At 34.3% G+C, this 12,444-nt stretch overlaps 2 protein-coding genes across 2 annotated transcripts; both read right to left on the bottom strand.

The window, feature by feature from the left end:
- Positions 1-1,610: 1,610 nt before the first annotated feature.
- On the bottom strand, positions 1,611-3,221 carry LOC120219006. Its single transcript, XM_039215869.1, has 3 exons — positions 3,134-3,221; positions 2,111-2,475; positions 1,611-2,068 (listed from the first exon to the last, which is right to left on the bottom strand). Exons 2-3 carry the CDS (start codon positions 2,403-2,405, stop codon positions 1,875-1,877), a joined length of 489 nt encoding a protein of 162 aa, XP_039071800.1. The 5' UTR covers positions 2,406-2,475; positions 3,134-3,221; the 3' UTR covers positions 1,611-1,874.
- Positions 3,222-5,093: 1,872 nt separating this feature from the next.
- LOC120219005 (E3 ubiquitin-protein ligase At1g63170-like) lies at positions 5,094-7,384 on the bottom strand. Its single transcript, XM_039215868.1, has 4 exons — positions 6,505-7,384; positions 6,299-6,424; positions 5,928-6,216; positions 5,094-5,501 (listed from the first exon to the last, which is right to left on the bottom strand). The coding sequence occupies exons 1-4, from the start codon at positions 7,158-7,160 to the stop codon at positions 5,235-5,237; spliced, it is 1,338 nt and encodes a 445-aa protein (XP_039071799.1). The 5' UTR covers positions 7,161-7,384; the 3' UTR covers positions 5,094-5,234.
- Positions 7,385-12,444: the final 5,060 nt, after the last annotated feature.

The raw sequence follows: 12,444 nt of genomic DNA on the forward strand, positions 1-12,444 counted from the left end.
AATGGATCAACGGATCGGATCAGATTTTTTTGCACACCCCTAGCTGTCAGGCGGGTCTAGCCGAGTACGTCTCCAGTTGGATAGTGGGTGTGGGGATGGATTTGAGAATGTATCCGCGTGGGCGGGTGTGGATTTGAAATTTTTTACCCATCGTAGGTGGTGGGCGGGTGGTTGATTGGAAAATATTAGGTGGGTATAGGTATGGGGATGGGGGAGAGGGTGTCCGCACCCGACCCGCCCATTTACCATCCTAGCCTTGAGTAGTTTGTTTGCTTTGTTGCGAAGAAATTTGTGAACCCTAAACAAAAAAGATAAATAAAACTAAGGGTAAATTATATTTCATCCTTCAACTTTTTATCACTCCTATTCTGATCACAAAAAATTAAGAGTTTCAAATTTATTCAACAAATTTTAATTTACTCTTATTTTTAAACATTTTATCATTAAATTTTTAATAACATTAAGATTAAATTTTTTTCTTTAAAAATCATAAAATTATCTTAAATTTTTAATTTTTATAAAAGAAAATTAGTTTTAAATTATTTTTAATTCTTCAATAATGATGCACGTATCTTATTTTAAATCTCAACGGTAAAAAATAGAGAAAAACAAAGTAAATTATATATCTTGATTCAATATTAATTGAATAGTACATACCATAAATCATAGTGATTTAGGATTCTACTAGTTTTAGATTTATAATGGAAGTTTTAAGTGATTAGGTCAAATATAAACTAACAAAGTGATAGCAAACAATGAGAGAATTTGTCGTTATCTTTAGTAATTGAAAAAAAATCGAAAAATGATGATTACATCTTTGACGTGAGATAACGATAAAACTATAAGAAAAAAAATTATCTTTCAAAGAATAAAATAAAAAAATAACGTAGATACGTAAATTTCATATCAATTAAAATAATACATAATAATAAATGTGATTATTAAATTATAATTTTATTTATGATTTGACACTTGAATAATCGTTCTGGGGGAATTTCGCCAGACAACACTTTCTCTGAGTTCAGGGTTTTACGATCCTTGAGGGTTATCTCAGAAAATACAGGTTAATATACGACGTTACCATATACATTAAAAGATATTTAATAAATTCTTTTTTCTTTTCCATATCTATTTCAGGTTCTAATACCCAAGGCCATTTCCCTGCAAAAATGTTGTCACTAAATGGAACACCCTCATCAGGTAAACTAATGCTTTTATGAAGTTGCTGCCCATCATATTGCAAAGTTTGAGTAGCATTGTTATTATTTCCATCAGCAGAACCACCACGATTGGAAAGCAATGTCCCCTGCGGTTCTGCAGGTATAGAGCAACATCTGAATTTCCATAACTCAAATTAGCAGTGTGAGAAACATCTTCTCTAATCCCAGGGGAACCTACAGCTTCACCATTTGATTTCTTCTCCACCGTTGCATTTTCACCTTGCTTCTGAGAAACCAGGGCTGGTGCACCAGCTAAATTCTCCCTCATCTTGGACTTCACAGATTCAAATGACTCCTTTTGAACCTTTGGTGGCGGGCACTTTGTGCAGACTGATTTCTTGAAGCTGATGACCCAGACTTATTTGGAACTGCCTTCTTATTTGATGCTGAGGAAGGCTGTGATCCGGGTGAATTGGAAACTGTCTGCATCTAAACAGGTCTTTTACTAGGTGCAGACATTGGTTGCAACCAAGGCCTGTGTTCCATTTGTGCCACTCTTTTGTTTGGCAAAGATAACATTTGAGGAATAGAAATAGGAGAAATTGGTTCTGATGGTGCTTTGCGCTTGTTCAATGGTGGCAACAGGTGTTGTCTCCGGCTATTCAACATGGTGGGAACTATTTCTCCTACATGCTTATTAGACATTAAGAGATGTTATGGTAGCTGAGTATATGTTTGGGAACCAATGTTTCTACCTTGCTGTTGTTGTGGTAGTTGAGTAAATGTTTGGGAATCAATGTTTCCACCTTGTTGCTGTTGTGGTAGTTGAGTAAATGTTTGGGATCCAATGTTTCCACCTAGCTGCTGTTGTGGTAGCTGAGTATATGTTTGGGATCCAATGTTTCCACCTTGCTGATGTTGATTATATGTTTGGGATCCAATGTTTCCACCTTGCTGCTGTTGTGGCAGCTGATTATATGTTTGGGACTCTGTGTTTCCACCTTGTTGCTGTTGTGGGAGCCGAGAAAATATCAGGGACTTTGTGTTTCCACCTTGCTGAGTTGGTACCAAGGAAAACTGTGACCCAAGATCATTTGACACAAATCCCATCTGTTCAATAGGCATATCGATAGGTATCTGGTGCTGTAAAGATTCATACGTACCAAATCCCATCAATCCGATGGACATCAGGGCATCCAATTTGCTAGCAATTGGTTCCAGCCGAGCCATTTGGCTACTAGACATTGACAACTGCTGAGATACAAGATCGTTGGGCAAGATGGACCATCAACACAGAAAACGTATACAGATACAACTGCATGGTAAATTAGTAAACATATCATCAATCAAGCATTACACTATTAAATCGTGTTCACAAGCTCAGATGTTCAATTCATCAATGAAACAAAAGAACAAACATGCAGATCAAGCTCCAAAATTAAGGAACATGTCAAACAGTGATTAAAACTTTTCCACACTACTAAAATCATTCAAAGTTAAAATAATCTTCTTCTTTTTTAAAAAAAAACAGAGAAAAGATGGCTGCATATGCATATAAATTTAAAAATAAAAGATGGCTGGATATACATATAATTTTAACTGACGAAAATTCTCAGATCGATTTTTATCCACGTCCAAAAATGAAAAAGAGGGATATACGAGACAGAAAGTTAATAGAATCAAAATCAAATCAAAGTAGTTTAAATCATGAAATTAAAGTAACCGACCAACATTTGTTTCAAATAAAAACGAGATTCAACGAAATAATGACAACAATTCGAGTGATAACTAATAGATGGGGGAAATCATGCAAAGTCCAGAAACATTAAATAAAAGAAAGAAAAACGCAAAAATTCCAAGCACAGGAACGAATTCAAGTCACAAACCCTAAATAAACAAGTAACTAAAATTTTTAGGGGGTACACTAAACTAATCAAAGAGATGATCTAGAATTTTGAAGTTAGGTAGCTAACCTGAATCGAGAGAGCAGAACTGAAATTAGAGAGAGAAAAAGAGGGTAAAAGTTGATGAAATCTCGTTGGATGCCTTGAGTAGTTTGTTTGTTTTGTTGCGAAGAAATTATGAACCCTAAACAAAAAAGATAAATAAAACTAAGGGTAAATTATATTTCATCCTTCAACTTTTTGTCACTCCTACTCTGATCACAAAAAATTAAGAGTTTCCAATTTATTCAATAAATTTTTAATTTACTCTTATTTTTAATCATTTTATCGTTAAATATTTAATAACATTAAGATTAAATTTTTATTTAAAAATCATAAAATCATCTTAAAATTTTAATTTTTATAAAAGAAAATTAGTTTTGAATTATTTTTAATTCTTTAATAATGATGCATGTATCTTATTTTAAATCTCAACGGTAAAAAAATAGAGAAAAAGAAAGTAAATTACATATCTTGATTCAATATTAATTGAATAGTACATATCATAAATCATATTGATTTAGGGTTCTACAAGTTTTAGATTTATAATGGAAGTTTTAAGTGATTAGGTCAAATATAAACTAACAAAGTGATAGAAAACAACGAAGAGAATTTGTTTATATCTTTAGTGATTGGAAAAAACATCGAAAAATGATGATTACATCGTTGACGTGAGATAACGATAAAACTGCAAGACAAAAATTATCTTTCAAAGAATAAAATTAAAAATATAACGTAGATGATACGTAAATTTCATATCAATAAAATTAATACATAATAATAAATGTGATTATTAAATTATAATTTTATTTATGCTTTGACTCTTGAATAATTGATAAATGGGCAAATTAAAATTCGATTGAGTTAATTAAAAAATTAATAATTAAAATAAAAATGAAAAAAAGATTAAGTAATGAAATTAATGTTTTAATAAAAATTAAAATAATAGAGAAAGTATTATCTCAAAAGAAAAATAGAGAAAGTAATACATATATTTCTTCGTATACTGACAGAAGTTTAGGCCTTTTATTTATTTATTTAAAGATGAAATTGTAGTAGAGATGACAGTATGACCCGAACTCGACGGGGAAACCCGAAATCCGGTCAAGTTCGGGTCGGGTTGGGTTGGGTTGAATGATATCGGGTCGGATATCGAGGATTTTTTTCGAGGATTTTTTCGGGTCAGGTTCGGGTTCAAGGCAAGGTATCCCCGCCCCGATTATATATATATATATATATATATATATATATATATATATATAATATTTTATATTAATTATATATAATATTTTATATATTTTATATTAATTATATATAAAATATTTTCGGGTTCGGGTATAATATTTCAGGTCGGGGACGAGGACGGGGTAAAAAAAATCTCCGACGAGGCGTCTCGATAAAAAATCCGTCAGGGATCGAGTCGAGGACGGGAATTCATTTCGGGTTCCGGGACGGGCGAGCAAAACCCGCCCCGAACCCGAACCTTTGCCATTCCTAAACTGAAGTGCTACTACATTATGGAGACGTATTAATAGATTGACACGTGTACCATTTGCTATTTTGGGCCGAATGAGCTTTTCAGTCCAACTGTAATGGTTGCTGGTCTTACCTAACAATTACTTAACCCAGTTCGTGAATGGATCTCATTTTAAAACACAAATCCACCCTCAAATTGGTAAAAACTTGCATTTTAATGCACCCGGTAGTTTTCCTTAACGTATTTTTATTTGGATTATATATTTAACTATTGTCACTTTTCTGTAATTTAAAATCAAATGATATTTTTATATATAACAGGACTACTTTTTTCTACAAAAAATCTTATTAACAGAAGCCTTTATTTCTTAATTTGTTTTTTAATCCATTAGTTCATTAAATTGAATTGAATCGAAACCCGTAAATCAATTGAATATCTCATCAAATTTATAAAATTTTCATTGCTTTGAAATCAAACATCAAATATCTGAAAATTCTTGCAAACTCTGCAAAATATTATATATCTATATCATTTAAGCCACTAATCAAATTTCATTTCGATTCATGCAATCACCCTTAACAGATGACAGATATCCTGCACTTCAGAGGATCAATATATTATACTACCCTATTTTCATTACACTACATTATTGAACTAAAACCCGGAATTGGTAGAACTGTTACTGCTCCTTCTCTCACCTTGTCGCTGGTTATCGTTTGCTCCAGAGAGCGAACTCAAGATGGTGGCACTTGTACCCGAGATTGTGTCCTGTAAGTTCTCGCCAACCTCGCTCTTGCAAAGAGGGCAGGAAGCGTTGATCTTAAGCCACTTGTCGACACATTCCTTGTGCATAAAATGAGAACATGGCAACTCCCTCAGCTCATCATTGTTTGCATATTTCGCCAAACAAATGCAGCAGATCTACACAAAATCTCAGCGGTGCCATTGTATCAGTATGTATCGGATTACAAAAGCACTCACAAAAAACAAACCAGCAGACTACAATGTTTCATGAATAATTCCCAAGTAAATTTACCGGTGCCAAATATTCATCACAACTTATGGTAATCACAGAAACCGAGTGCATGATCTTATTGGTCATCCGGGAGCTCATATAGTTAAGTGACAACGGCAACTTACAAAGCTGAGCAGTTTCACAACCCAAATAATATGATGGGCAGAAAATAGTTGAAGAATGTACGAAGAAAACATGCTCGATAAAACTTAATATGTTAAAATATCGTTTATGAGATCCTCAATCATGAATTCCAACTGAAAATATGTAACGGAGAGATCTGTGAGACATACAACTGAATTCTGTAAACAATAATCAAAAGAAAGACTCACTGCATCTTCTCCGGAGATGATGCGCTCCTTTTCAGTTCCAGCAGCCACAACTCCACCCTCACCGGCACCCGAGTTTATTTCCCTACCATCACTTTTACTTTTCTTTGCCTTGAACTTGTAAGTGGGTAAAGCATTTATGGATTCGGATGTGGCACCTCTGGTCTGCGATAGATCCTCTCTAAATCCAAGGACTGAGATTATACAAGGCAGGCAACAGCAGATTGTGGCACATATAATGAAGGGCATTGCGTATCCAATACAGCTAAACGTAAGAAAAACTATACATAACCTGCAAAGCAGAAAAAGGTAAACTCTTGGAAAAAGTACAAATTATAAGATGAATGCAAAAAAAATGCCACTAGGCCCACTACCTGTACATATTAGGAGCCTCATTGGCAGAAGAATGCCCACCAAAGATCCAGACATTGCCAACCACAAACCATACAGCAAAGAAGCAATCTAAAGCCATTTTGAAGTATTCCACTAGCGCTTTAATTCTACAGGATAAAAACAGTTGGTCGGCAACTAAACTGAACTTTGCATGTCTCATTTCAAATTAACAATAAGAAAAGTGTACCTTGCACTTGTTACTACTGCATTTTGACCACCCCTAGGAGATGTAGTTCCAGTATGCTGATCACCCCCATCAGAAGTCCTGGTAACGGAGAGAGAAAAGGGTCCGGCAGGGACATTAATACGTGAAGTGTTGCGATGTTGAGCTGAGTCTTGCTCAGAAACCTGGTTACGGTGCCAGTAACGCCAATACAGAAGTGGAAGGGTTGTTACACATCCAGATGCATAACCCACAATCCACACAAACAACGGCGTACGGGGATGCTCATTCCTTGACAAAGCCAGGACAATAATAGATGCCACAATTTGGCTCACTGTAAGAACTAGTTCAATAGAAATCCACAGACCAGAATTCAAAGGACTCCGACGACGACGGGCATCCCCTCTCCTTACGACAGATGAGGTTCTTGAGTTTGTAACATTGGAAGAAGATGTTGGAGGTTGAGAAACTAGCGCTCTTGTACTACTAGACGGTCTGTCTTCACGCTGCAAGACATCCAAACCATTCGAAGTTGTTTCATGAGACAAGTTTGATGAGGAAGCATCGCCATTCCTTGGTATGTCAATAACATGTTCACTTAAGTTGTCTGATCGCTCCATTAACAATTGACAGGTATCAGCTATATTTTCAGAATGCAGTTCCAATGAGGAAACACCCATCTAAGTTCACCAACACGGCTGGAAATGACGTAAGCATGGAAACCTAAAACAAGGTTACCAGCTTTATGTACCACTTCTTAACAGCACTGAAACAATGGGCACTTTTGTGCCTTGTATTTGTCAAGTTTCGATTATCAACTTAAATTATTTGCCACCATAAATGCATATATTACCAATTCCTGTTCCCTTGAGAATGAAAAAGCAACTAAATCAGAAAATATATTGTGATCTCTTACTCCTTCTGGACCTGAATATAAATGAAAAGAGAAAGATATATGATAAAAGTATAATTCTATTTATGAAATACAAAGGGACTATAACAACCAACATCCACAAAAATTACAGACTTCCATTCACACAACCAATTTAAAAGAAAGAATCGAAAAATAATTGCTAGCACAATATAACTGATAACCAAGACTGTTTAGATGCATTATGGCCAATATCTGGAATAAATTGCACTCTCTTATTATAACCCTCAAACTGCACATCAGTGCAACAAGGTTAAATGCGGAATTTTCCTAGCTCATTGCATCTATTTTCTTTCTGATTTGCTAACGAATTGAACACTCAGGCCTCAACCAAACAAAGGCCATGAACACTAAATCATATTCAGTTTAAACAATATATAGTCATTGCACATTTGAAATTTTAGCTCAGGAAAAGAGGATATGGGGAAATCCAAATCGAAATTCCTCAATAATCTTGACTAATGTGACATTAGTATCGGCTTCAGTATTGCAAGAAAAGGAAATTAACTTTGTTTCAACAACTAATTTTTTTCACTGCAGTGAACACCCCACCTCCGCCTACCTCAAATCCCCACCCCAGCGGCACCCACCCACCCCTACAAAAAAGGACGGTGAACATTTCAATGAAAACCCCCTATAAAATGAAAGAACAGTGACAAATCGGAGGGTGACTATTACAGTGCCTTTAGCTGCACAATTTTTTCTAGACCGTATTAGCTGTCTATCTTGATTTCTTCTTCAATGAAATTTGAAGAGGGGGAAACCCCATTTGTAAAACACTCAAATATATATAATCTTTAAAAAATCTATCGAAATCGCCGCACTTGAGATCAAATCAGTACCCTGACCCTTAGGCAAATACACTCAGTTCCTAGACCAACACGAAATTCTATACCCCTGAGCCGCACAAGTGGAATCGTTGACTAATATTCAAAAATTATCAAAGTGAAACCTGGGAAACACAAAGCCACCCATCCTCACTCAACGAACCCCCCAAAAATACAAAATTCAATCTAAAAACAACAAATAAAAAAACGATAAGGATATACACGAATGAATAGGCAAACACAGAAGAGAGAAAGAAGATCGTACCAGAAAGGACTGAACCGGGGAGAACCGAATTGAGATTGTCAGAAGCTAAGGAGTGGAACAGAGAAGACCAAAAGGGGAGTCGACGTTGAGTTCGTAAATGAACTGCGCTGTTTCTGCTTCCTTTTTCAGCTTTGGAAAGGGTGCGCGAAGTGAAAGCGCGTGAGGAGGGTTTCGTTTGTACAGCGAGATAATAACAACAATAATAAAGTGCTGTAAGGATTGGACCTCCTTCGTTTGCTTGGATAGATTTCTTAGGAATAATAATAATATGCCCTTTTTGTTTTTTGTTTTTTTCGATTTTGATCTTTCTCATTTTTTTAATTAATTTTTAACGCAATAAAATCATGGATCATAAATATAATAAAACAAATTAAACATTATATATCAAATTATATATTAAGATCAATTTTAATTAATTTTTTAGATAAATCGAATTTATATATCTAAAGAAAAACAGTAATATGCTACAGTATATTGATTAAGAAGTGAAAGTTTACATAACCTTAAACAACATGAGAGCAGACCATGGTTTGATCATTTATTAATGTATAAACTTCAAGTTGATGGTTTAATGGTTGATGCCAAGTCACAGGTTATAAAGGTCTAACATGACAACCGGTAAACGTAGCTATGAGTCAGCAGTGTCTATCTACATTATGCAAGCAACCGAACAATAAATGACGATAAGTTTATCCATCAACTAACCATCTAAATGAAAGGAACCATTAAATCAATAGTTAAAAAAATAAATGCTAGTCTTTCTAAAAGATCTGAGTTTCTTTAATAAGTTATACTTTAGAAGAGTCAGCTCTGCTAAATACTTAGCTAAGAAGTCTAGTTCTTGTACACAAAATATGTAGACAGTGATTTCCCAGGTTTTTTCTATTGTACTAGGAGAAACATGCTTTCACATCTTTGATTCAAGCAGAGGAGATGCAAGTAAACAGTTGCCGTAGCAGGTGATCCTCTCCCCATCAATCCACCATCTTTCTTCTTCAAACTCTTTGATAGAAATCAAAGCTGCTTTAGCTTTATGCGCTGCACACATGGGACGCAAAGGATACAATGATTGAAAGTAATTAAGGTGCGATCTGGAGGGTGATAAGTGGATGCACAGAGAGCTCTTTCCTTTGTCAGTTTCACTGTTTCATTGTCAAAGATGGAGTCCCACGTCTATAATCTTGGATTTCACTCAACAGTGGCTTGGCAAAAAGGTTAAAAAATGGTGTTGAATAATCACACTAATGTTTCTTATTCGGCCGGTTTGATTCACAACATCAGACACTCTCTTTCGGTTTGTAAAACTTTGGGCCCATTCCATGCTCAAAGCAGTCCATTTTCTTTTCAACATTTTTGCCATATAAGGCCTGCACACTTAGACTTGTAAGTATTTGTATATTTTCACGTATTATAATAAATAATAATGTTTAAGATATGTTATATTTATATAAGTTTCGTGTTGATGTTATATACAGCATGAGTGCATGACCAGGTGTCCTTGACATCCTCAAATTGATGAGTCCTATTATACCGTGTGTACCAACCCTTTGAGCAGGAAAGGTTATTTGATAAGCGGATTTGTTCCTTTCTTTATCGAACTTTGGGCCAACAAAAGGACAACCTGTCCTGACTATACAGTTCTTTGATAGGGATTTTTACCCTTGCATTCTCAAGTGATTTTAGCCACATATATTAAGTAAAGCTGCCAGAATATTGAGCATATGAAGCTTGTTTTTGCTTTGACGTATTACATGTTTTTGTATTGCTTCAAATGTCTCTAGGGTGTAAATGAGTTGAGTTGAGTATTATTGAGTTCGATTCGATTTGAAAATTTTGAAATAGAGTTCGACTCGACTTGAAAATTCTGAAATAGAGTTTGACTCGACTTGAAAACTCGCGAGTTTAAAATTTTCAAGCTCGAACTCGAAATCCTAAACTGAAGCTCGTGAACAGCTCGAAAAGGTTTGAAATGAAAAAAAATCTTAAACTTAACCAGATTGAAGCTTCAAACTCGAACATGAACCATAAACACATAAAAATCTTACTGTATTTAAAAAAAATCAATGCAGAAATATTAATATTATTAATAATTTATTTTCTAAAAAAATAAAATCTTAATATATTATATTTTTGAGTTGCTCACGAGCTTTTCGAGTCGAATATCGAGTAGCTCGTTTCGGCTCGTTAAGAACTCGAGTCGAGCTCGAGTCGAATCCATTCGATCTGAGTATTTATCGAGCCTTAATCGAATTGATCTCGAGTAACTCGCGATCTGTCTCGTCTCACTTACAACCCTAAATATCGATGTCTTTCTTTTTAAAAGAAAATAAAGTATTCGAGTTAGTAGCTTAAATAGATTGTATTAGCTAGTAATAATTATTGAAAGATACGAACATTTCCTTGATATTAGTGGTAGTCGTTTTCCTAGATGAGTTGCCCTAGTCAGTTAATACTGATGGGTTCCCTTCGTAGTAAAACCATCGTATTTAGAATTGATTTCAAATCATTGATATATTTTTAATAACAATGTTTATGAAAAATGAAATAGGTATGGTAGTTTGAACTATTAGGCCACAACATGACTTCAAAGTTCCAAGACATTAATGAAACGGACATTCCTCAAATTATTTAAAGCTCTAGCTATGACGTTTTCAAGAGATGAAATTCCCCATTAATATTTGAAGTAACTAAGCAGATTTATTTCAAACATTTACACACGCTGACAACTGACATTTATTATCTAACTTTGTACAATTTTTTTATTAATTATAGCTTAATTAATTATATAATCTTATTAACAGTTTAGTATTTAATATTTAAAATAATAATTTAATTATTTAAAATACTTTTAAATCATTCAATTAAAAAAATGCATATATATATGACTTTTAAAAGATTTATTTTTATTTTAAAGCTGAATTATTTTAATTCGTACAATTCTTGTTACAAAAAATCTTATAGTGGTATTTATTTATTTTATTAATATAAAATTATTAAAAAATAATATTTTTTTAAAAAAATTCAATCTTTTGACAATAGATTCTCAAACACTTCTATGAATGACGTACTCAAACTCAGATTCGAGAAATTGTTTAATTCATAATATTATTAATTTAATAATTAAATATTAATCTTATTTTTATTACCATTTATATTAAGAAAAAATTACATCATCCCAATTCTAACGATGCATTTTAAAAACTTTCTTTTTAATATAAATATCCCAACATTCAGACACAGATCAAACAGAGGACATAAAGAATCCCCCAACAAATTTGAGAGGGAAAAAAAGAACAAAAAACTTTTGCTTTTTTAATGCTCCCTTTCTCTGTCTTCATTCCTCAAAAAAGGACTTTGACTCTGAGTGTCTGACACTTCATTTCCCTTTTTAATTATTTTTTTCTTTCAAAAGCCGAGCTTCTTTTGACGAAAAAGAGAGAGATGATTGAGAAGCTAGGCTATGGATTGGTGGAGGAGCAGCAACTGCAGATGAATGATGATGATGATGTGGAGTCTATATTGGTTATGATGATGAAATGGCCGTTCTGAAAATGGCACAACAAAGCAAAACTACCAACACCAACAATGCCAACACTCCAATTCGTTTGCAACACCAGCAACAAGTAAAGCCAACGATGTTTCATGACTTACTGGGAACCAAAGCTGCAAATTCCTCTGTCGTTTTAACCCCTAAGGCTAGTGATTCAAGGTTTCCAGATGCTTCCCCGTCTCCTTCAGTCTCCGTCGGTGCTTCTTCTGGTCGTGGTGGCGGTGCTGGCCGTGCACCCATCTCTTCGACCTCTGATCTGTGTTCTGCTTAGTTTCTCTATCTTTCCCTTAAAAGATTCTTCTTTTATTATTTTTGCTTCATTTTCTTCTATGCTAAAGTTTTAATGGGGTTGTTTTGCTTTAAGCTTTGAGTAATCTTGGGTTTTTAGACT

This window comes from Hibiscus syriacus, unplaced genomic scaffold, assembly GCF_006381635.1.
Source record: "Hibiscus syriacus cultivar Baekdansim isolate YM2019G1 unplaced genomic scaffold, ASM638163v2 tig00110202_pilon, whole genome shotgun sequence".
Classification (NCBI taxonomy): Eukaryota; Viridiplantae; Streptophyta; class Magnoliopsida; order Malvales; family Malvaceae; genus Hibiscus; species Hibiscus syriacus.